Source organism: Bos javanicus, chromosome 2 (assembly GCF_032452875.1).
Source record: "Bos javanicus breed banteng chromosome 2, ARS-OSU_banteng_1.0, whole genome shotgun sequence".
Classification (NCBI taxonomy): Eukaryota; Metazoa; Chordata; class Mammalia; order Artiodactyla; family Bovidae; genus Bos; species Bos javanicus.
Window position 1 is genome coordinate 30498978 of NC_083869.1, and position 27048 is coordinate 30526025.

At 38.6% G+C, this 27048-nt stretch overlaps 1 protein-coding gene across 1 annotated transcript in view; it reads left to right on the plus strand.

The window, feature by feature from the left end:
• The window catches only part of TTC21B (tetratricopeptide repeat domain 21B), a 100149-nt gene extending 75842 nt beyond the window's left edge, over positions 1–24307 (plus strand). Inside the window, exons 26-29 of the mRNA XM_061436383.1 lie at positions 14174–14398; positions 18163–18283; positions 22187–22254; positions 23650–24307. Coding sequence (XP_061292367.1) covers positions 14174–14398; positions 18163–18283; positions 22187–22254; positions 23650–23727 — 492 coding nt within the window. The 3' untranslated portion in view covers positions 23728–24307. The remainder of the gene's footprint in view (positions 1–14173; positions 14399–18162; positions 18284–22186; positions 22255–23649) is intronic.
• Positions 24308–27048: the final 2741 nt, after the last annotated feature.

Sequence of the window (27048 nt, forward strand, 5' to 3'; positions counted from 1 at the left end):
TTTTTATTACAGTTTCAATTTCCGTGCTTGTGATGGGTCTGTTAAGATTTTCTATTTCTTCCTGGTTAAAAATTCCAACATATGTAGGCTGAACAACACGCTGCTGAATAACCAACAAATCACAGAAGAAATCAAAAAAGAAATCAAAATTTGCATAGAAACGAATGAAAATGAAAACACAACAACCCAAATGGGACACGGTAAAAGCAGTCCTAAGGGGAAAGTTCATAGCAATACAGGCACACCTCAAGAAACAAGAAAAAAGTCAAATAAATAACCTAACTCTACACCTAAAGCAACTAGAAAAGGAAGAAATGAAGAACCCCAGGGTTAGTAGAAGGAAAGAAATCTTAAAAATTAGGGCAGAAATAAATGCAAAAGAAACAAAAGAGACCACAGCAAAAATCAACAAAGCCAAAAGCTGGTTCTTTGAAAGGATAAATAAAATTGACAAACCATTAGCCAGACTCATCAAGAAACAAAGGGAGAAAAATCAAATCAATAAAATTAGAAATGAAAATGGAGAGATCACAACAGACAACACAGAAATACAAAGGATCATAAGAGACTACTATCAACAATTATATGCCAATAAAATGGACAACGTGGAAGAAATGGACAAATTCTTAGAAAAGTACAACTCTCTTGCATTTTTGATGATCCAGCCAATGTTGGCAATTTGATCTCTGGTTCCTCTGCCTTTTCTAAAACAAGCTTGAACATCTGGAAGTTCATGGTTCATATACTATTAAAGCCTGGCTTGGAGAATTTTGAGCATTACTTTACTAGCGTGTGAGATGCGTGCAATTGTGTGGTAGTTTGAGCATTCTTTGGCATTGCCTTTCTTTGGGATTGGAATGAAAACTGACCTTCTCCAGTCCTGTGGCCACTGCTGAGTTTTCCAAATTTGCTAGCATATTGAGTGCAGCACTTTCACAGCATCATCTTTTAGGGTTTGAAATAGCTCTACTGGAATTCCATCACCTCCACTCACTTTGTTCGTAGTGATGCTTTCTAAGGCCCACTTGACTTCACATTGAGGATGTCTGGCTCTAGGTGAGTGATCACACCATCGTGAGTATCTGGGTCATGAAGATCTTTTTTATATAGTTCTTCTGTGTATTCTTGCCATCTCTTCTTAATATCTTCTGCTTCTGTTAGGTCCATACCGTTTCTGTCCTTTATTGTGCTCATCTTTGTATGAAAAGTTCCCTTGGAATCTCTAATTTTCTTGAAGAGATCTCTAGTCTTTCCCATTTTATTGTTTTCCACTATTTCTTTGCATTGATCACTGAAGAAAGGCTTTCTTATCTCTCCTTGCTATTCTTTGGAACTCTGTATTCAAATGTGTTGTTATACTCTGTATTCAAATGTGTTGTTATATTTATTTCTATTACAATGGTGAGTTCTAGAGAAGGCAAATTCTGCAGGAGGGCCAAAATTAATTCCCAAGGGAATGGTTTTATCATCTATGTTATAGGTATAGCCTAGGTTAACCTACTAAGTGAAAATAAATACCTGAGTGCCTTGATATCTCCTTTTCACTTATGTGAACCTGAAATTTTTCCAGCTCTAAGGACTAAATGAGATCAGTACTGATAACTTGTAATTCAGTCATGCAAATAATACTACTATTCTTTAGCAAGACTGTTATCACCCCCTGCAGCAGTAATAATATTTAACAATAATGAATTTTATTGTTAGATCAAAGACTCTCTTTTCACCCCATTCAAATCCACCATCCTTGCTACCCTCTGGGCCATCTATTTTCCCTTCTCTCATACAGTGCTCTACTCTCCAGTTACTTGTTATTAAGGAAAGAATCCTAGGTACCCATTCCATCAATGGGGTTCCCTGGTGTCTCAGTGGTAAATAATCCACTTGCCAATGCAGAAGACATGGGTTTGATCCCTGGTTCAGGAAGACGCCCTGGAGAAGGAAATGGCAACCCACTCCCATATTCTTGCCTGGGAAACCTCATGGACAGAGGAGCCTAGTGGGCTATAGTCCATGGGGTCACAAAGAGTCGTACATGACTTAGTGACTAAACAACAGCTCCATCGACAGTTGGTCATAGCTAGTTCTAAGTATACACTAGTTATGTTCTTCCACCATGAAAGACTAGTAATTTGGGGCCTCTCAGAGGATATACAGAATTTTGCTGTATTTTCTTCTGGTTCAAAGATCACAGTGACAACAATAAACCAAAACAACAATAAACCAAAACCCTTTGCTGACCCCTTCCCCTGCCTCTCAGGACCCTGGAGGGCTTTGGAACACCTACAGCTCCTGTTGGTACTTGGGTGCAGGTATCCTTGGTGGCACTTGACCACCACCCTCAGTCCTCCTGGGAACAAAACAGCAAGGCAGCAGCTACACAGTTCCACCCTCACGCCGAGCTTCTGCTGGCATTCAAAGAGTGTTCTCAGGGGTTGTGCTCAGTAGAATTGACTGTGCGGGAGCAGATGGATGACAGCAGCTGATCCAGAAATAGGACTGTCCTATATCTAAGACAGTCTGTAAGAACATGATGAAGCACCATTTTAAGTAAGGTGTCATAGCTACCGAATGTTGTGAAGTAACGTTCTGCCGTGTAAGGTGGTTTTGAACTGTGAGGCTTAAGAGAGAACCCTGAAAGCACTAAGTGACATCACAGCTGTTTCCTAGAAAGACTGTGCCAGTTTTTTTGTTTTGGTGAGACTGCCCCATGTTTTGTCATTCTAAATGTGTGATTAGTAATATTCTGTCCTCAGATCTGCTTGCTGAGCACACTGTCCAAAGACTGATGTATGAATTGAAGTTTCATAAGTGAATTTTATCTTGGCATTTTTCCCTTTTAACTCATAGGCTCTATATATTAAATATAATGAATATTCATTGAGTATCCAGTGGGTGCTAAGCATAGACTCACAAAGAGAAGCCACATATAGTTCCTGTCTTCAAGTTTCTCATAACCTACCAAAGAAGAGACAAGCATACTGACTGTAATGTAAAGCAAAATCTGTTACATTCTGTTCTAAAGTTGCAAATAAAAGTGCTGTAGGGGACAGTATTAGGAGAGCTGAGAGACCTTTTCTGTGGAGGAAGTTATGATATAAGAAAAACCAGGATAAACTGCATTTTCACAGGCAGAGATGGAAGAAGTATATTCCAAGTTAAGGGGAAAATGTGAACAAAGACAGGGAGGCCGTGAAGCATAGGGTATATCCGCAGCCCTGTGTGGCATTCAGATTGATTGAAAAACAGGGATGTGTCAGGAAGACATGAGAGGAAAGAGTGGAAGATGCATTAAACCCAAGCTGAAATGGTCCACTTCCTTTCTTTCCCTCATCTTGAACTATAAAGGTACATCATTTATAATAGAGCTATAGCGCCTTTTGTGCTATAAAGTTGTTGCACTTTCAAGTGACAGAGAGAGAGAAGGTGGTACAGATATCCTGAGAGAGAACATCTTAGTATGTCTCCACCAGAAAAGGTATCATGGGTCCAGTGCAGGGGTTGGAATGCAGGTGTGCAGTATTAAAAAACCATTCTTCAGTTCACTCAGGAGTGATCAAGCTGTGAGGAATTGATTAATTCTAATTAAACTCAAGGTATGTAAATTTTAAATCAGGGAGCTCACTTTAAATGTATAGTGTTGGATATTTTTAGTATGTGAATAGATCTGGGCATTTTTTCAGGACCCCTCTCTTTGTGAGCTGTCCTAGGATTCGACAGACAAATACATATTAAGCCTTTATTTATTATACTTTCCTACCTAGCCCACCTGGGATAAGGGTACAGTTCAATAATTAATAATATCCCACATGTCTTCAAAATCCTTACCAAATTGGTTATATTTGGCATTCAAATAAAACCCTTTCTGTCACTCCTTAATTAGAACAAATTACACGTTGGAACTTTAACAGAGTGTCTGAAGAACTATGGAGGTTCATAACATTGTACAGGAGGTGGTAACCAAAACCATTCCCAAGAAAAAGAAATGCAACAAGGCAAAATGGTTGCCTGAGGAGGCCTTATAAATAGCTGAGAAAAGAAGAGGAGCGAAAGGCAAAGGAGACAGGAAAATATGCACCCATCTGAATGCAGAGTTCCAAAGAATAGCAGGGAGAGATAAAAGAGTGTTCTTAAGTGAACAATGCAGAGAAATAGAGGAAAACAATAGAATGGGAAAGACTAGAGACCTCTTCAAAAAGATTAGTCATACCAAGGGAACATTTCATGCAAAGATGGGCACAATAACGAACAGAAACGGTAAGGACCTAACAGAAGCAGAAGACATTAAGAAGAGCTGGCAGGAATACACAGAAGAACTGTACAGAAAAAGGTCTTAATGACCAAATTAAGGTCATTAAGATAACCACGATTGTGTGGTTACTCACCTAGAGCCAGACATTCCTAGAGTGTGAAGCTAAGTGGGCCTTAGGAAGCATTACTGTGAACAAAATTAGTGAAGGTGAAGGAATTCCAGCAGAGCTGTTTAAAATCCTGAAAGACAATGCTGTTAAAGTGCTGCATCAATGTACCAGCTATTTGGAAAACTCAGCAGTGGCCGTGGTACTGGAAAAGGTCTGTTTTCATTTCAATCCCAAAGAATATTCAAACTACCACAGTTGCACTCATTTCACATGCTAGCAAGGTAATGCTCAAAAACCTTCAAGCTAGGCTTCAACAGTACATGAACTGAGAACTTCCAGATATACAAGCTGGATTTAGAAAAGGCAGAGGAACCAGAGATCAAATTGCCAGCATCTGCTGGATCATAGAAAAAGAGAATTCCAGAAAAACATCTACTTCTGCTTCATTTGACTATGTTAAAACCTTTGACTGTGTGGATCACAACAGACTGTGGAAAATTCTTAAAGAGCTAGGAATACCACACTACTTTACCTGCCTCCTGAGAATCCTGTATGCAAGACAAAAGCAGCACATGGAATCAGACATCGAACAATGGACTGGTTCAAAATTGGGAAAGGAGTACACCAAGGCTATATATTGTCACCCTGTTTATTTAACTTATATGTAGAGTACATCATGTGAAATACTGGGGTGGATGAAGCACAAGCTAGAATCAAGATTGCCTGGAGAAACAATCTCAGATATGCAGATGACACCACCCTCATGGCAGAAAGTGAAGAGGAACTAAAGAGCCTCTTGATGAAGGTGAAAGAGGACAGTGGCTTAAAAAAAAACCTAGCTTAAAACTCAACATGCAAAAAACTAACATCATGACATCTGGTCCCATCACTTTATGGCAAATAGAAGGGGAAACAATGGAAACGGTGACAGAGGTTTGTTTTTTTTTATGGTGAGAAATTTTTTTTTTTTTTTAAACTTTACATAATTGTATTAGTTTTGCCAAATATCAAAATGAATCCGCCACAGGTATACATGTGTTCCCCATCCTGAACCCTCCTCCCTCCTCCCTCCCCATACCATCCTTCTGGGTCGTCCCAGTGCTCTAGCCCCAAGCATCCAGTATCATGCATCGAACCTGGACTGGCATCTCGTTTCATACATGATATTTTACATGTTTCAATGCCATTCTCCCAAATCTTCCCACCCTCTCCCTCTCCCATAGAGTCCATAAGACTGTTCTATACATCAGTGTCTCCAAGATCGCTGTAAACTGTGACTGCAGTCATGAAATTAAGATGCTTGCTCTGGAAGAAAAGCTACGACAAACCTAAACAGTGTATTAAAAAGCAGAGACATCACTTTGCTGACAAAGGTCTATGTAATCAAAGCTATGGTTTTTCCAGTGGTCATGTACAGACGTGAGAATTAGACCATAAAGAAGGCTGAGCACCAAAGAATTGATGCTTTCAAACTGTGCAACTTATGAAGAGTCTTTGAGAGTTCCTTGAAGAGCATGGAGATCAAACCAGTCAATCCTCAAGGAAATCAACCCTGAATATTCATTGGAAGGACTGATGCTGAAACTGAAACTCCAGTATTTTGGAGTCAACCATGTCCAGGAAGAATAGGGAGTCCAAGACAGAATATACCCAAGAAGGAACAAACACACCAAGGCACATGATAATCAAACTGACAAAAATTAAAGACAAAGATAAATTATTAAAAGCAACAAGCGAAAAAAGACAAATCCAAGGAAAAACCCATAAGGTTATCAGCCAATTTCTCAATTGACACCCAGCATAGGAGCACCTCAATATGTAAGCCGAATACTAACACATACAGGGAGAAATTGACAGTAACACAATAATAGTGGGGGACTTCAATACCCCACTTTTACCAATGGACAGATCATCCAAACAGAATATCGGTAAGGAAACACAGGCCTTAAAATGATACTTTTCACAAGTTGGACTTAATTGATATTTATAGAGCATTCTATCCAAAAGCAGCAGACTACACATTTTTCTCAAGTGCATGCAGAACATTCTCCAGGATTGAGCTCATATTGAGCTATAATGCAAGCCTTGGTAAATTTAAGAAAATCAAAATCATATCAAGCATCTTTTCTGATCACAATGCTATGAGATTAGAAATAAACTACAATAAAAAAAAAAACTCTTAAACACAAAGAGGTGGTGGATAAACAATATGCTACTAAACAACCACTGGATCACTGGAGAAATCAGAGGAAATGAAAAAAAAAAAAACTGGAGACAAGTGAAAGTGAAAGGACAGTGGTCCAAAACTTAAGGGATGCAGCAAAGCAGTTGTAAGAGGGAAGTTTATACCAATACAGTCTTAACCTCAAATAAGAAAAATCTCAAATAAACAACCTAACCTTTCGCCTAAAACAACTAGAGAAAGAAGAAACACAAAACCTAAAGTTAATAAAAGGAGGGAAATCATAAAGATGAGAGCAGAAATAAATGAAATAGAAAAACAACAATTGCAAAATTCAATTAAACTAAAAGCTGGTTCTTTGGAAAGATAAACAAGATTGATATACCTTTAGCCAGACTCATCAAGAAAAACAGGAAGAGGACTCAAATCAGTAAAATTAGAAATGAAAAAGAAGTTACAGTTGACTCCACAGAAATACCAAGAATCATAAGAGACTACTGTGAATAACTGTATGCCAACAAAATGGATAACCGGGAAGAAATGGACAAATTCTTAGAAAGGTAGTCTCCCTAGACTGAACCAGGAAGAAATAGAAAATGTGAACAGACCAATCACCAGCCCTGAAATTGACACTGTGCTTAAAAACCTCCCAACAAACAAAAATCCAGGACCTGACAGCTTCACAGGTAAATTTAGAGAAGAGTTGACACCTATGCTTCTGAACTGTTCCAAAAAGTCTCAGAGGAAAACTTCCCAACTCATTTTATGAAGCCACCATCACCCTGTTAGCAAAACCAAAGATACCACAATAAAAGAAAATTACAAGCCAGTATCACTGATGGACATAAATGTAGAAATTCTCAACAAAATACTAGCAGTCCATATCCAACAATACATTAAAAGATCATACACCATGATAAGTAGGATTCATCCCAGGGATGCAAGGATTTTTCAACATCTGCAAATCAATCAGTGTGGTACACTATATCATCAAATTGAAGAATAAAAACCATATGATCATCTCAATAGATGCAGAAAAGGCTTTTGACAAAGTTCAGCACCCATTTATGATAAAAAATACTCTCCATAAAGTGGGCATAGAGGGTACATACATCAACATTAAGAAGGCCATATATGACAAACCTACAGCCAGCATCATACTCAGTGATGAAAAGCTGAAAGCATTCCAAGATCAGGACAAGACATGGATGTCCCCTCTCACCACTTTTTAAAAAATTAATTAGCTTATTTTAATTGGAGGATAATTAATTTACAATATTGTGATGTTTTTTTGCCATACATCAACATGAATCAGCCATGGGTGCACATGTGTCCCCCCGATCCTGAACCCCCCCCCCACCCTCCTCCCCACCCCATCCCTCTGGGTTGTCCCAGAGCACTGACTTTGAGTACCCTCCTTCATGCATCTAACTTGCACTGGTCATCTATTTTACATACAGTAATATACATGTCTTAGTGCTGTTCTCTCAAATCATCCCACCCTCGCCTTCTCCCACATAGTCCAAAAGTCTGTTCTTTACATCTCTCTTTTGCTGTCTTGCATATAGAATCATCATTACCATCTTTCTAAATTCCATATGTATGTGTTAATATACTGTATTGATGTTTCTCTTTCTGACCTACTTCACTCTGTATAATGGGTCCAGTTTCATCCACCTCACTGGAACTGACTCAAATGCACTCTTTTTATAGCTGAGTAATACTCCATTGTGTATATGTACCACAACTTGCTTATCCATTCATCTGCCAATGGACATCTAGGTTGCTTCCATGTCTTAGCTATTGTAAACAGTGCTGCAGTGAATATTGGGGTACGTGTGTCTCTTTCAGTTCTGGTTTCCTCATGTGTACGCCCAGCAGTGGGATTGCTGGGTCGTATGGCAGTTCTATTTCCAGTTTTTTTAAGGAATCTCTACACTGTTCTCCATAGTGGCTGTGAAAAGTGAAGTGAAAGTGAAAGTCGCTCAGTCATGTCCAACTCTGTGACCCCATGGACAGTGCATGGAATTTTCCAGGCCAGAATAATGGAGGGGTAACCTTTCCCTTCTTCAGGGGATCTTCCCAACCCAGGGAGCAAACCCAAGTCTCCCACACTGCAGGCAGATTCTTTACCAGCTGAGCCACAAGGGAAGCCCAAGAATACTGGAGTGGGTAGCCTATCCCTTCTCCAGTGGATCTTCCTGACCCAGTAATCGAACCGAAGTCTCCTGCATTGCAGGCAGATTCTTTACCAACTGAGCTATCAGGGAAGTCCATACCAGCTTGCATTCCCACCAACAGTGTAAGAGGGTTCCCTTTTCTCCACACCCTCTCCATTATTTATTGTTTGTAGACTTTTTGATGGCAGTCATTCTGACTGGCATGAGATGATGCCTCATTGTGGTTTTGATTTGCATTTCTCTAATAATGAGTAATGTTGAGCATCTTTTCATGTGTTTATTAGCCATCTGTATGTCTTGTTTGGAGAAATGTCTGTTTAGTTCTTCAGCCCACTTTTTGATTTGGGTTGATTCATTTTTCTGGTATTGAACTGCATCACCATTTTTATTCAACATAGTTTTGGAAGTTCTAACCACAGCAATTAGAGAAGAAAAAGAAGTAAAGGTAATCCAGATTGGAAAAGAAGAAGTTAAACTGTCACTATTTGCAGATGACATGATACTATACATAGAAGACCCTAAAGATGCTACTAGAAAACAACTAGAACTCATCAATGAATTTGGTAAGGTTGCAGGTTACAAAATTAATACACAGAAATCTGTTGCATTTCTATACACTAACAATGAAAGAGCAGAAAGAGAAATTCAAGAAGCAATTCTATTTACCATTAGATCAAAAAGAATAAAATATCTAGAAATAAGCCTACCTAAGGAGACAAAGGATGAGATGGTTGGATGGCATCACCAACTCAATGGACATGGGTTTGGGTAGACTCCAGCAGTTGCTGATAGACAGGGTGGCCTGCCGTGCTGCGGTTCATGGGGTCACAGAGTTGGATATGACTAAGCGACTGAACTGATGATGAAGGAGACAAAAGACCTGTACTCTAAAAACTAGAAGATGCTGATGAAATAAATCAAAAAAGACATAAACAGATGGAAAGATATACCATGTTCATGGATTAGAAGAATCAGATCAGTTGGTCAGTCTTGTCCGACTCTTTGCGACCCCATGAATCGCAGCACGCCAGGCCTTCCTGTCCATCACCGATTCCCGGAGTTCACTGAGACTCACGTCCATCAAGTCAGTGTTGCCATCCAGCCATCTCATCCTCTGTCATCCCCTTCTCCTCTTGCACCCAGTCCCTCCCAGCATCAGAGTCTTTTCCAATGAGTCAGCTCTTCACATCAGGTGGCCAAAGTACTGGAGTTTCAGCTTTAGCATCATTCCTTCCAAAGAAATCCCAGGGCTGATCTCCTTCAGAATGGACTGGTTGGATCTCCTTGCAGTCCAAGGGACTCTCAGGAGTCTTCTCCAACACCACAGTTCAAAAGCTTCAATTCTTCAGTGCTCAGCCTTCTTCACAGTCCGACTCTCACATCCATACATGACCACAGGAAAAACCATAGCCTTGACTAGACGAACCTTTGTTGACAAAGTAATGTCTCTGGTTTTGAATATGCTATTTAGGTTGGTCATAACTTTCCTTCCAAGGAGTAAGCGTCTTTTAATTTCATGGCTGCAGTCACCATCTACAGTGATTTTGGAGCCCCAAAAAATAAAGTCTGACACTGTTTCCCCATCTATTTCCCATGAAGTGATGGGACCGGATGCCATGATCTTCATTTTCTGAATGTTGAGCTATAAGCCAGCTTTTTCACTCTCCACTTTCACTTTCATCAAGAGGCCTTTTAGTTCTTCTTCACTTTCTGCCATAAGGGTGGTGTCATCTGCATATCTGAGGTTATTGATATTTCTCCTGGCAATCTTGATTCCAGCTGTGCTTCATCCAGCCTGGTGTTTCTCATGATGTACTCTGCATATAAGTTAAATAAGCAGGGTGACAATATACAGCCTTGACGTACTCCTTTTCCTATTTGGAACCAGTCTGTTGTTCCATGTCCAGGTCTAACTGTTGCTCCTTGACCTGCATACAGATTTCTCAAGAGGCAGATCAGGTGGTCTGGTATTCCCATCTCTTTCAGAATTTTCCACAGTTTATTTTGATCCACACAGTCAAAGGCTTTGGAATAGTCAATAAGCAGAAATAGATGTTTTTCTGGGACTTTTTTGCTTTTTCCATGATCCAGCGGATGTTGGCAATTTGATCTCTGGTTCCTCTGCCTTTTCTAAAACCAGCTTGAATATCAGGAAGTTCACGGTTCACATATTGCTGAAGCCTGGCTTGGAGAATTTTGAGCATTACTTTACTAGCGTGTGAGATGAGTGCAATTGTGTGGTAGTTTGAGCATTCTTTGGCATTGCTTTTCTTTGGGATTGGAATGAAAACTGACCTTCTCCAGTCCTGTGGCCACTGCTGAGTTTTCCAAATTTGCTGGCATATTGAGTGCAGCACTTTCACAGCATCATCTTTCAAGATTTGGAATAGCTTAACTGGAATTCTATCACCTCCACTAGCAATATTGTCAAAATGACTATGCTACCCAAGGGAATCAACAGAGTCAGTGCAAACCCTATCAAATTACCAATGCTATTTTTCACAGAAATAGAACAAAAAAGTCACAAAATTTGTATGCAGACACAAAAGACTCCAAATATTCAAAGCAATCTTGAGAAAGAATAAAGCTAGAGGAATCAGGCATCCTGACTTCAGACTATAATACAAAGCTACAGTCATCAAAACAGTATGGTACTGGCACAAAAATAGAAGTATAGATCAATGGAACAGCATACCAAAAAACAGAAATAAGCCTGTGCACCTGTAGTTAATTAATCTGTAGCAAAGGAGGCAAAACTACACAATGTCGGAAAGATAGTCTTTTCCACAAACGGTGCTAGGAAAACTGGACAGCCACATGTAAAAAAAAATGAACTTAGATTATTCCTTAACTCCATACACAAAAATAAGTCAAAATGGATTAAAGACCTAAATGTTGGACTGGACATTTTAAATCTATTAGAGGAAAACATAGGCAGAATACTCTCTGACATAAATCACAGCAATATCTTTTTCAGTCCATCCCCCAGAATAATGGAAGTAAAAGAAAAAATAAGTGGGACCTACTTGAAAGCTTTTGCGTAACAAAGGAAACAATAAAGAAAATGAAGACAGCCCACAGATTGGGAGAAAATATTTGCAAATGATGTGACTGATGAGGGATTAGTCTCAAATTTATAAACAGCTTATGACACTTAATAGCATCAAAGCAAACAACACAAAGAATGGGCCAAAGACTTGAATAGACATTTCTCTAAAGAGTATATACAGTTGGCCAATAGGCACATGAAAAGATGTTCAACATTGTTAGTTATTAGAGAAATGCAAATCAAAACTACAGTGAGATATCACCTCACACTGGTCAGAATGGCTGTCATCAAAAAATTCGCAAATGCTGGAGAGCGTGTGGAGAGAAGGGAACCCTCCTGCACTGTTGGTGGGAATGTAAATTGGTACACCCACTATGGAGAACATTATGGAGGTTCCTTAAAAAACTAAAAACAGCTACTATATGACCCTGCAATCCTATTCCTGAGCATATATCTAGAGAAAAACATGGCCCAAAAAGATACACGCACCCCAGTGTTTTTTGCAGCACTGTTTACAATAGCCAGGACATGGAAACAACCTAAATATCCATTGAGAGAAGAACGGATAAAGAAGATGTGGTACGTATATGCAATGGAATATTACTCAGCAGTTAAAAAGAATGAAATAAGGCCATTGACAACAACATGGATGGACCTAGAGAGTGTTGTACTGAGTACAGTAAATCAGACAGAAAAGAAGAATCATATGACGTCCATTATATCTGGAATCTAAAAAGTAATGATACATGATCTTACCAAACAGAGACTCACAGATTAGAAATGAACTCATGGTTGCAGGAGGGGGAAATGATAGTTAAGGACTTTGGGAAGGTCATGTACACTCTGCTATATTTAAAATGGATAACCAACAAAAGCCTATTGTATAGCTCATGGAACTCTGCTCAATGTTATGTGCCAGCCTGGATGGGAAAGGGGTTTGGGGAAGAATGTACTTAATTGCTCAGTCGTGTCTGACTCTTTGCAACCCCATGGACTGAAGCCTGCCAGCCTTCTCTGTCCATGGGGATTTTCCAGGCCAGAAAATTGGAGTAGGTTGCCATGCCTTCCTCCAGGGGATGTTCCCAACCCAAGGATCAAACCCAGGTCTCCCACATTGGAGGCAGATTCTTTACCATCAGAGCTACCAGGAAAGCCCAAGAATACTGGAGTGGGTAGCCTATCCCTTCTCCAGGAGATCTTCCTGACCCAGGAATTAAACCAGTGTCTCCTGCATTACAGGTGGATTCTTTAGCAGCTGAGCTATGGATATATGTATATGTATGGCTAAGTCCCTTCACTGTTCACCTAAAACTATCACAACATTGTTAGTCGGCTATACCCAATACAAAATGTTTGTGGTGTTAAAAAATAATAATAATGAATTTTTTTTTAAGTTAAAGGGTAAAAAAAAAGAACTGGCGAATTTGTGCACACACATACAAAAAAAATCATCATAATCCCTCTGCTGAAATTTAAGAAGCACTTTAGCTTTATCAGATACATACTCATTATTGCTTTGGTATGTTAATTTTCTGAATAGATGGCAAGTGCTGGAATTCTCCAGGCAAGAGCACTGGAGTGGATTGCCATTTCCTTCTCCAGGTGATCTTCCCAACCCAGGGACTGAACCCGGGTCTTCTGCACTGCAGGCAGATTCTTTACTAACTGAGCCACTAGGGAAGCCCCTCTCCATTTTATACCAGTTTTTATTAGCTTGTTGATTTCACAGAGTGACATTTTCTAACTTTGAACTCTGTCTTTAAAAAGATAACATCTCTCTTATAGTCACTATTAAGGATCTGCAGAGTCCAAATCTAAAGGCATCTTTTAAGGCATGAGTTTATTTCATATAATTTCCAAGTGATTAATTCATTGCATGCCTTAATAACATTTCACTGGTCACACTTTATTGGAAGAAAAGACTTTTGAATAAAATGAAAAGGGATAGGGAAAGGAGGAACAGAAGTCAGTCTAGATAAGGAATATCATTTGCAGGTATGTCATTCTGTTGGTTATCTGATTTACAGGTGAAATAACTAAGGAACCAGAATGATACATGTGCAATTAGGACTACATTCAGATAGAATTTTATTTTTTTTCTATATCAAAACCAAAACAGTCAATCCCATTAAAGATCAAGTTGTCCTTATTGCCTGGAATTGTGTGGTTATGGCACTTGCCTTCTTGCTGAATTCCCTTGACCAGATGGTTCTTCCTGGCAGCTTGAGGTTAGTTGATGTGCTAAATACTGACCATATCACAGGATTTAAGTGAAGCCAGAGACAGAATTCACAGGCCAGTCCGTATATTATGTGGCACTTGCTACTTTCCATGTGTTTCCCTTTGAAACATGAGACATTTTATGTTTGTGTATCCGGGGGTCTAAATGTCTTTTTTCTTACAGAAGGATCATGTTCCAGCACTTTTGGGAATGGCAACAGCTCATATGATCTTGAAACAAACTCCCCGGGCCCGAAATCAGCTGAAGCGGATTGCAAAAATGAACTGGAATCCTATTGATGCTGAGGACTTTGAGAGGAGTTGGCTGCTGCTTGCTGATATTTATATTCAGTCAGCAAAATACGACATGGCTGAGGAACTGATAAAACGGTGCCTGCGGCATAACAGGGTAGGTGCTGTACTGTGCTTCAGTTCACTTCAGTCCAGTCGCTCAGTCGTGTCCGACTCTTTGCTGCGACCCCATGAATCGTAGCACGCCAGCTGTGTTCAGCTCTTTGTGACCCTATGGACTATAGCCTGCCAGGCTCCTCTGTCCATGGGGATCTCCACACAAGAATACTGGAGTGGGTTACCATGCCCTTCTCCAGGGGATCTTCCCAACCCAGGGATCGAACCCAGGTCTCCTGCATTGTAGGCAGATTCTTTACTGTCTGAGCCACCAGGGAAGCCCAAGAATACTAGAGTGGGTAGCCTGTCCCTTCTCCAGGGGATCTTCCCGACCCAGAAATCAAACCAGTCTCCTGCATTGCAGGCAAATTTTTTACCAGTTGAGCTACCAGGGAAGCCCATGGGGTGGGAGACTGAGGAGGAAAGAATGATTGTTAGCCTTGGTTGTATAAACATTCTATAATAGGCTTCAGAGTGTATTGGTCCATTTCTAGGGATTTCTCTGTTTTTGGAAATTAAATGTTTATTTCTACCACAATCAGGATATAAACATTAATAATAAAAAAAGCTATTTGCCCTTGAAAATAAAATAAAGATGTATGCAGTTTCAAGTTTCAGCTGTGGTTTGCCCTACTTATCAAAAGTGTTTTGGAATGTCAAGCATTTGCCTGTGATTATCCATCTCATCCCAGAACTAATGAAAATTGCAGAAGAACATTAATTGCAGACGCCTGTCCCTCCTATTAAATACTCCTGATGAATTTACTGCAGCTGCATGTTGTTTTCACATTATTAGAATACACTCTGCATAATATATTTTATGGGGGGGAGTCTTTTCAGCATTTAATTTGATTTAATAAAATGTCCTTATCATGAGGTATAAAATTGAAAATCTTCACGTCCTTAGAATTTAAGGCTCTTTACTAACAGTGCATTTTGGTGTTTAATAGCCCCCAAAAGGATGTCTTTTTATGACCTTTTTAAAGTTAAGAATGTTCCTATTTACTGAGAAATAATTGTGCTCAACTTAGAAACTTAAGGGTATTTATCTTTATGGATTCTTATCAGTTACTTCAAAATCTTAATCACAGTAAATCTATGTTTTATTCTCTTTGAGCCAATTAGAATTCAAAATGGATCATTTGTTTTTTAAAGAGAAGTCATGATCACCTAATATTATTAAGTTACTTTTTTAGGGACTTGAAAACTGAAAGATTTAAGACATTTATCAACTTATGGTTTGTACAGGTGATTTAATTTACATTGGCCTTAAGAAAACACGATACTTATTAATAGACTTTAAAAAATCTAAAGTGCCAAATAACTGACCTCTGTAAGTAAGATTTCATGGGAATTAAGATTTTGATAGATAGAATTTCAATTTGCCAGAACTCAGACAGCAGTACATTGCGTGGCTGAACATGATGGCTGGTTTAGAGGTTAAACATGATGGTTATTTAGGCATGTTCATATGGGAAGCATGAGATTCAGGAACTGGAGCTTAGAAACTTTGAATTATGTAATTTAAAAATGGAGATCATCCAGATCTGGGGCAGGAAATGTACAAGATGCAACTAGACCATCCTGTCATACCAGATGGCAAGGAAACTATCAGAGATTATTGGAGTCATGTCAGGGACTCAAGAGCCAACTTGAGGACACTCCCACAAGCCAAAGTTGACACACTTCAGGCATCAATAATGACTGCATTGAATAACACACCAAATATGTTTAAATCCATGAGTTTACGAAGATATAAAGAAGAAAAGGAAAAAAACCTAATTGGTCACCATTGAAATATGCTAATAAAATGTTATTTCTAAAGCTGGCAAGTAAAGGGAAAGAATTAAGTATCTCTCCTGCCTTTTCTGTGTGAATAATACTGCTGGGAAATGAAATGATGGAAAAGGAGATGTTTCTCATTATAGATGTTGTCCAGATAATGAAGAAATGAGGAAAGAATGATAGAATGTCACTATTTTCCAACCATTATGAATTAATGAATGGGTATAACATCACAAGACATTATGTGCCTCCTGAATGAAGAACACACTATCTGACAGTCAGACTGGGGGTGAGACAAGTGAAACACTCAACTCTGGGTCCAAACTTTAAAGGGACACTTAATGTAATTATCTTAAGTGATCCTGCTCTAACAAAGTATCAGAGACTGGGTGGCTTATAAACAACACAAGTTTCTTCTCACAGTTTTGTTAATAGATGCTGGAGTCTACAACCAGGGTGCCAGCATGATTGGGTTCTGGTGATGGCCCACTTGCCTGTTGCAGACTGCTGAGTTCTCATTGTGTCCTCACAGGGCAGAAAAGAGAGTAGGAGAGCTCTCTGGGCTCCCTTTTATAAGGGCACTAATTCCATTCAGGAGGGCTCCACCCAAATGACCCTTCCCAAAGCCTCACTTCCTAATACCATCACATTGGATGTTAGGATTTCAGCATATAAATTTAGGGGGACATAAACACTCTGTACATCACAGTAATCAAGATGAATGATATTTAATTCAATTTTTTTAAATAAAAAAAAAGTATCAAAATGTGAAACAGGATCTTACAGTGCTGTGCTGAGCTGTATTGAAGCCTTAAGCAAAAGGGTAAATGTGTATGTACCCTGATCACATGTTTATATTTTTTAATGGTTAATAGTTTTCATGAAAATATTAGTGGTGTATCTTCTTGAATTAAAGGAAAGTAAAATTCCACTAAATAGAAAAATAACATATAAAAATAACAAACAACATATGAGTTTTAATACACCTACTTTTCTTTTTTTCAAATTTTTTTAAATTAACATTCTGGGAAAAAATAGCAATTATACATGTACCTAAAAACATGTACACAGCATTGTGCATTTTTGCTTTTTCCTGAGGAGCAGTGTGGCTTGGCAGAGCAGCGATCTATGAAGTAAGTAGCTTCATCTCTTTCCCTCAAATCAAAATCAGATCCAAACCTCTAGATCTAATACAATTTCCAGGAAATATCAATGACATAGGAATGTATTATATAACTACCACAAGGATGCACTCAGCTAAATCTGGTCTGTGAGAAACTCTAGGATAAACATTCATATTTTTCCTACATTTAATTGCAAGGAAAGAGAGAGAGAGGAAACCTCTAGATCAAAAGGAAGCTTAGGGACATTTCAAATCACAGTGTGTGGGCCTTATTTAGTTCCTCATCCTGACAAGCAAACAAAAAAATTATATTAAGGCTATTTGAAATTTGAATAGTGACTATATATTTGGTAATGTCAAAGAGTTGTTATATTTTAGGCATGATAATTTGTGATTATGATTAAAGAAAGTCCTTATTTTAAAGAGTATACTAAAATATTTATGAATGCAATGTTATAGTATCTGAGGACTTTTTATCTGACAATACAGAGGGACAAATATGGGATAGAAGTGAGACAGTATTAGGCGTTAATTGTTAAACAGATTCATGGGGTCCACGATACTGTTATTTCTATATCTGTTAAAATTATTTGTAATAAAAAGTGTTAAGTATATGTATAAAACATGTCCTTGCCTCTCACCCAAAAATCCTGATTCTGTAGGTTTGGGATAGGGGCTTGGCATCAGAATCTTTTTAAGTCCCATAAATGATGTGATTGCATAGCCAAGATTGAAAACCATTGTTTTATGGGCCATTTAAATAAGTTAATATGATTGACCTCTATAGTCATAAGCACTCCATAAAATCTTAGTGATGTCAAGCTTAATCTATTGATACGTCTTGTATTTATTTTTAGTCATGCTGCAAAGCTTATGAATATATGGGCTACATTATGGAAAAAGAGCAAGCATACATGGATGCTGCCTTAAACTATGAGATAGCATGGAAACATGGCAACCAGACAAACCCAGCAGTAGGTGAGTTTAACATTTGAACACTAGGTTTTCACCGGAAACGTGGATTTTATGTGTAAACCTTCATTTAAATAAATTTGATTTTCTTGTTAAGGACAAGATATATATTAACAGCCAACATCCTTTGTCATTCCTGAGAAATAAATTTTACATTCCTAATAGATTATTAGCTACTAACTTATTAGGTATAGTTTGCTGAGATTCAAACTCGACCTCAGTGGCTTTAGAGGACATCTAATCTAATTCTGCCCCTTTGTCTCCCTTCACCCTGTAATTGAAAAATGTAATACTGTGGGAGAAGGTGTTCATTGTGAAAGAAGTGAGAAAAACATTGCATTAAATCAAGTTCTGCTGGTTGCTTTATTGCAGAATTTCTCAAAGATTCTAAGCCCTAATATGCATTGTGGTGGATATCACGTAGAGAACGTGTTTCCCACGATAAGTTGACGACAGAACTTTTTTTTTCCCCTGAGCATCTGGAAACATCATCCTGTCCCAGTGGTAGACTTGGTTTGAGGAAGGCTAGTCGCCAAGGTCCCTAACAGATGGGCGGCACCTGGAATATACTTAGTGACCACTGACAGCCACGTTGTGAGGGAGCTCACCCCCAGGCTTCTCTTTGTGTGGAGCTGAGATCAGCTTCATTGACACTGCCCTGTCTGTCCTCTGGAGCAACCCGCAGAGCTCTTCCCCGCTTATACATAAGGGCCCTCAATTGCAAACTCTGTCATGTCTCTCCTCAGTTTCTCTCCAGACTGTTCTCAGGTGCTTTTTCATTCTTCCTAAGACTTGCTTTCGAGTCTTTCGCCCTCCTTGCTGTCTCCTGGAAACTCTCAAATAGCACTTCCCAAACTTGCTTTGGAATACTGGGTGAGATACTGATAGTTACTTCTTTAAAAAAGAGAGTTGGAAAAAAAAAAAGAGAGTTGACTGTGAAGAGATTAGATTTCATGGCCAAATAAGTTTGGAAAAGGCCATATTTGGCTATGTCCCTCCTGATCTGTTTTACTAGAAATGAAAAAATTGTTAAGTGTGATTTACGAACGAATTGTATGTATAATGAAGCTTTTTTTTAATGAGGCATTGAGTAGTTGATAATTCAACTCAAGATGACATCGGTCTTTTTAGCATCTGTGTCACGGTAATGACTCAGATTTAATCTACAGTCAGATAGGTCATCTTTAAACTTACTGCTGTCAGTTCAGGACTTCCCCTACTTTTTCTCGGGTCTGTTACTTTACTAGACTTGTTCAGAGCACAGAAACTAATTTGTAGACAGTATTTTTCCTTCTCAGGTTTTGTTCATGTTACAAATAAAGTCAGCTTGTAATAGGAAAATTCCTTAAAATCTTTAAAATATATGTAATTCTGATGCTTTATTCCCCAGAAGGAATGCAATTAGAAGTGTAGTTATTTAAATATTCTGTTCCTTCAAAGACCAGCAAATAGAGTCCAGGTCACTCGTTCTTTCATTGTGTTCTCTTTGAACTTTATAGGTGATTTTATCAGCTCCTCTGACCTCTCTTTAAAATCATTTCTCTGTAAAGACATTTCTCTGAGGCTCTCAATTAATTCTTACAGTTTCTTTTTTAAGATTATCATTGCATCCAATACTCCCAGCCTTTCTGGCCAAGTTCGTGATGCATTTTTTTTCATTTGTCAGGAAATCCTAAAAATCATAGTTGTGTTCTTTGCATAGAATTCAAGCCTGAGCACTGTCACTGTAAAAGACACCAAGGAGCCGAGATCCACTGCGAGGAGAACACAGTCGTGTTTCTCTCTTCACAGTCGTTCCCAGGTTATGTGACAGTCACTAGGCTGTTTACACTGTGTTTTTGTTTTCTTGCTTTCACGAGCTCAGGCTCTCTCCCCCCATTTTTTTTTTTTCCCTGATTACACAAAGAGTTGAATTCTTAGAAGCCTGACAGGTGTAATGAAACTGGTACACATGTTCTTTGCCATGTGTAGCTCTTCATTTCCTCTCTAAAGTTTTTTTTGAAGGAAATGATCTATCAAGTTTGTTTCATTATGACAACTTTGTGCTTCTAATTTAGTGTTTACACAGTTAAAAAAACAAAACATTAGTATTTGTGTGGTACTCTGAAATTTTTTAAAGCATTTCACAAGTATTTAATTTGATCTTTAAATTTACATTAAGAGTTAGCAGGGTTATCTTCCCCATTTTTGGATGCAGAAACTTGAAATTGACAGCTACCGGTGACTTGCCTAAGGGCTCAAAGCTAGTCAGGAAGCCGGAAACCGAAAGTTATGTCCAGGTTTTTTTGGCTCTAGTTTCCATATTTGGCATGACATCTTTAAGTTGTTTTCCTTTTTAAATGTCACAAACTATTTATTATTCTGTTTTATAATTCCTTTCTAATGATATCAAGTTTACCTCTCTGATACTGTTTTCATCTTGGACATTTCTCATTGTGTGTGTGTTTGTGTGTGTGAATTGAATACTATGAATTTTAGATAATTTCTGTTCCTTCCTTCTTGCTACCATGATTGCATTAAGCCAATAATTCTTCTAAAACATTGTTTTGAAATTCTAAAAATTTTCTTCAGGGGTCCTTTGATTAAAGTCCAAGAGCAGCATTCAAATGTCCTTTTCATATTTTTAAGTGGTAAAGCAAAATATATTATTAGTTACATATTATTTACATTCTGTTATATCTTATTTATTGAATCTACTTTTTCATCTCCTTATTTGCTTACTACTAAAGAAACTAAGATGAAATTGGCATTCTTATTATAGAACAACAGTTATTTAAGAATGTATTAAAACTTTCTTCCAAAATGTCAGTATTTGGACTTCCCTGGTGGTCCAACTGTTTAAGAATCTGCCTGCCAATGCAGAGGACACAGGTTCAACCCCTGGTCTGGGAACATTCCACATGCTGTGGGGCAGCTAAGCCCGTGCGCCACAACTTCTGAGCCCGCGCACCTAGAACCTTACTCCACAGCAAGAGAAACCACCGCAGTGAGAAGCCCACACACCACAACTAAAGAGCAGCCCCTGCTCATCACACCTAGAGAAAGCCCACCCACTGCAGTTACTGGAGAAAGCGCGTGCACAGTAAGACCCAGTACAGCCAAAAATAAATAAAGATTTTAAATAAATACTCCTTGCAGTGTGCCATTTCACTATCACATGTGGCTGACGTGGCCGTCTAATGACTAACCCTCTGCCTTCTGAGTCACCCCGCTGCTGCGCTGCCATCTGCTCCCCCTGCACTCCAGGCCCATTTGGCTGCTGTGTCTCCCTCTACCACTGGCCTCTCCATGTGCAGTTCTCTTTGCCGAACGGAATTCTTTCTTCCCACCCCCTTGGCCTACATTATGCCTCTTCCTTCAGGTTTCACACATTGCCTGACACCCACCCCAGATCTCTTATTACAGTGCTGTTGGCCTGTGCCATTATTTCATAGCATTTATCTCAGTTTTGAAATCATCCATGTACTTCCGTAATTACTTAAATAACATACGCTCTTTCCTAACAGAATGTAAACCTCAGAAACCAGTTTGCCTGATGTGTTAAGTACATCAGTACTGTGTAAAGGAATAGCCGTGTTATCACTTACTGCTCTGTGATCAGTTTTTACTGTAATCTGAAACAAATGGGACTTTTCTGTAAGTTGCAAAACCATATTTGTGGGATGGCCGGCCATCTTCTAGCCCACCTGTGGCCCCTTGTTCCAACTCCATTTTCTTTGGTACCTGTTCTCCTTTGTATCACTCCACCTTCTGTTATCTTATCGTTTCTATCATGGTACAGTCATCACCCTGCACTAAGAGTTCTCTAATATTAGCATAAACAAAGGAGGAAGCCAAGAAAGGTAATACTAACAGTGTGCTCTATAAATAAATAATACTATATCATTGCTGGGGGTTTTGTCTTTACAGGATACAAACTGGCATTTAATTACTTAAAAGCAAAAAGATATGTGGATGCAATTGACATATGTCACCAGGTAACACTTAAATTTATATTTCTTAAAATTTTTCAGATGTGCTATTTCCTACTTTTGTTTAATATCAAGTTGTACATGAATAGAGATAGAGGATGTACTGTTTTGGTTCAATGCCTCGTCGGACACATCTGGAAGAAATTACCGGTTTTCAAAGTTTAGAAAATAAAGTTTACTTAAATCAAAAACGTGTTTTTAATTAGGCCTCAAATAAGGTTTGCCAATTTAAAGGAGGAGGCTAGACAAGAAGCATGTTAAACAAACTTAATCCTTAAGTCAGAAAATATCTGAAGATTTTTATAGATTCTCCAGGTCATTGTTCTGAATAGAAGTTCTTATGTTTGTGTCCAAGTCTGGTTATTAGAGGATTCAGATTTATAAATTAAAGAGGTATTTTTGTCATTTAGAAGCCATTCAGTTACACTTCTGTAATTGGTTTCTCGACTTCCCTGATGGCTCAGACAGTAAAGACTATGCCTGCAATGCAGGAGAACAGAGTTCGATCCCTGAGTTGGGAAGACCGCTGGAGAAGGGAATGATTACCCACTCCAATTTTATTGCTTAGACAACTCTATGGACAGAGGAACCTAGCAGGCTATCGTCTATGGGGTTGCAAAGCAGCAGACATGATTGAGCGACTGGTTTCTGACTAAATGATCCCTTGCTAAATGACAAATTTTTGAGTTGCAGTTTTAGAATTTGCAATTTTTTTATATATACATTGTCGCATTGATATTCATACAAGGCATTGTACTAAGTATCGTTGGGAGCTCCAAGAAAAGCACCTTAGCAGAGAATTATGTAGTGTACCTTATCCCATATAACTGTGTCAGCATCATTATAGTGAATACTTGGCTCCAGTGATTGCTGTTGATTACTGAGTCTCTATGTAAGGCAACATTTCACATTAAGGTTAAGGTTATATATTAATTTGTGGAGTTTTGATTTTTCTTTCTTTATGACTACCACCCTACTCTTCAACTCAGTAGACCTGGAAATTTGTATGTTTCAAAATCATTCCAGTACACAAATGTGTACTCCTGGGTAAAAATATCTCTAAGGATTTGTTAAATATCATGCATAAATAGCTAAATTTTAAAAATTATCTTAAATCATTGATCATAATTGTTTTATATAACTGATCTAATAAGGAAATAATTATATTTGTTTTATTTTCCACATGTAGTGGTACATTTTTACCATTTTCATCTAATTACTGTTAATAGAAATGTCACCATGTCATATCTCAGATATCACCTTTAAAAAGTGTTGTTGTATTTGCAATATTATTATAATGTAATCTCAACTGTAATGCCATTGCTAGTAAGTTTGTGGCTCCCCAGTTCTTGATAATGAATTATAAGTTAAGTTTTTGTTTTATTTTGTTTGTTTTGGCAGGTTCTTGAAGCACATCCAACTTACCCCAAAATCAGAAAGGATATACTTGATAAAGCTCGCACATCTTTAAGACCTTGAAAATTCTTTTAACTTTTCAAAGCAAGAAATGGAAAGAATCTGAGTTCTTCCAGTACAAAATAGGTTAAGCTAATACTTTGTATTAGAAAGCATACTTTCTCCAGCAGAGGCTGCTGTTGCATATAAAGAGAAACACTGTGTTAAATGGATGTCTTCTGATGGAGAAAGTGAATGAGCTGGTTTATTTAATTGACTCTCTTGATTAGGTGCAGATTTGGTGTTTCTGTGATAAAGATTATAACCCATTTCTATAAAGAATATTTTGTTAAAATCTAGATAGGTAAGTACCCTGTATCTTTTCTAAGGGATATTGTTTCAGGAAATATGTTTAAAATACTATTGGTCTCTGTTAAACATTTTTGTGAAATTCTCTGTTATTTCAAAGGTTTGAGTAAGTTTCCATGTAAATATTTATAAAAAAGAAAACATTTTTAATAAACGTTTTATGAAATTTATGAACTCAAAACACATGGTGAGTTTTGCAAATTCAGGGTAAACTACCCATGTTAACACATAGTATTACAGAAACTGACTTTCTTAGAAGAATATTTTGGAAAAGTATAAAGAGCGTTTGTGAGTTTCCCTTCTTTGTTGAATTGATTCTTCCTGCTTTTAATGCCAATGAGATTCTTTTAAGAAATAACCAGTACCGGAAATTAAATAGGTAGACCTTTATAACAATATTTAACCTTAGCCCAAAGACAAGGTCTTTTGGTGTAACTTTAGACACTGTGACACCTGATAGAGAATATTTTCGGTCAGCAGGGACTCACAAAGCACACCATGTAAAAAGCAACCACATACCCCGCTATCCCTAGCATTCCTGCCCCCAACCTGAGAGAGTTACTTACTCTTTACACTGAATTGAACTTAGCCTTCCCAGATGGCACTAGTGGTAAAGAACCTGCCTGCCAGTGCAGGAGACTCAAGAGATGCGGGTTCGATCTCTGGGTCGGGAAGATACCCTGGACAAGGGAATGGCAACCCACTCCAGTATTCTAGCCTAGAGAAGCCCATGGACAGAGGAGCCTGGTGGGCTACAGTCCAATAGGGTCACACAACTGAGCATCTGAGCACAGCTGCTGCTGCTGCTGCTGCTGCTGCTAAGTTGCTTCAGTAGTGTCCGACTCTTTGCGACCCCATAGACGGCAGCCCACCAGGCTCTGCTGTCCCTGGGGTTCTCCAGGCAAGAACACTGGAGTGGGTTGCCATTTCCTTCTCCAATGCATGAAAGTGAAAAGTGAAAGTGAAGTCGCTCAGTCGAGACCCCATGGACTGCAGCCCACCAGACTCCTCTGTCCACGGGATTTTCTAGGCAAGAGTACTGGAGTGGGGTGCCATTGCCTTCTCCGCTGAGCACAGCAGCACACCATAAACCTGATCTTCATAAACTCAATTCTTAGCATCATTCTTAGTGTATCTACATCTACATCTTGGTTTTAAAAATAAAATAAACACAGTCTTCCATTTTAACTGCATTTTCAATAAATAGTTTTTAAAAGTCACTTCCTTTTCCTAAAGTACTTCATGTTTATTTCTTTTGAGTTACATTCTTATTTCAAATCACTTCTCCAATTTCCAGAGTCCTTTTAATTCCAATTATGTGTTATAAGATTTCTAATCATTTTTAGTTATGCTGTTTCATGGAAATGTTTCATAATTAGAGCATTTATGAAATATTTCATGTCTGTTAAAACACTTCCATGTCTTATTACATTTTGTCCTCACAGTCCTATGATACAGATATTATTATCTCTCTTTTACAAATCTGGCCCTGTGACACATTATCTTTCTCTGTAATTTAGGGGGAAAAACTTTCAAACTGAATGGACATTGTTAAGGACATAATACAACAGAATACCCGTAGCAGTTCCAATGAGCCTGCATTGTAGAATGCTAGAAACATGGAAATTGGATGGAGAAAGTAGAACATCTGTTCTCCCAGCAAGACGTTTCCAAATCTGTTTTCCTATCTATAAAATGAGGAGTTTGTGTTTGTTTCTTAAGCAGCGACTTATTCTGCCATTTGTTAGATACTATCCTAGGAACTTTCTTTAAAGTATGTCTTTTATTTCTCAATAAACTCTCTAGAGAAATAATATTTTTCAGATAATGAGATGAAGCTCAATCTAAAATTTGCCCAAGCTCACAGAAAAATTGTCAGAACCTGGATTTCACACCAGCCTTTCCTAAATTGAGATGCTTTCCATAACTAAGACAGACTGTGTCTGTAAGAAACATTCTCTTATCTGCATCTGGCTAGCAGATGAAACTGAGTGTTCTATCACAGAGATGGCGAGGTAATAAGGAACAAGACCTGAATGGAATGAACGTTCTTACAGATGTGGACACTACTAAAGAGAAGCCTGAGTGAGGAGCAGTGTAGTGCGGTGGCGAGGAATGTGGACCTGAAGCCAGACCGTCCTAGGTTTAAAGTTTGACTCTGCTACTTACTACCTTTCTCCAGTCACATAGGCTCTCTGAGCCTCGGTTTTCTCATCCATAAAAAAGCGTATCAGGATAATAACCTTCCTCGGGTTGTTGTTAAGAATTAAATGAGAGAACTTACATAAAACCTATAATGAATCTTACTCACTTAGGCTCTTAATAAATAGCAGCTCTATTATTGTAAACTGAACAGGGTCAAGTAGTAGTTGCAACTGAGAAGAACCTTCACAGGAGAAAAGAGAGCAAGGACAGCGGAGAGACTGACAGGGCCCGTCAGGCCCCTCAGAAGCACAGGCACACAGGAGTCAGGATTCTCATGCATGGTCTCCCTTCCCTTCTTGCCTCTTTCTCTCTCACTCTTCCAACCCCAACTGGAAATTGTGTTGCAGTCTACATGCATAAATCTCTCTTCATCTAATTTTTGAACAGACTTACCCTTCCTCTACTGGAATTCTCTCCCTGCTCTCCTCTCCCTAATCCCCAACTCACTGTCTCCAAGCCTCCCTCTCTAGGCTTACTCTCTCACTCAGTTATCAGTTTATTAATCACCTGCTCAGAGGCCCTGTCCGTGTCCACTGACACTCTATAAGGTAGCCATCATGTCAGTCTGTACTCGGTCACCGTATTTAAACCCTCTATTTAGTACTTGCTAATCTCTGATGTTTTTCTTGTGCACATGCCCGACATCACACATCCAGGAAAGCTGGAACTCGAACTGAATTGCTACTTGAAGGAATCAGTTCCCATAGCATGTTCAATGAGAGTTTAGGGTCCACACGTGAGATGGAGAAGGAGGGACACAACATGAATGAAAGAATTTTTTGTGAATCTGGGATTTGAATGCCACCACCCTCAGGATAAGGATAAGGAAGC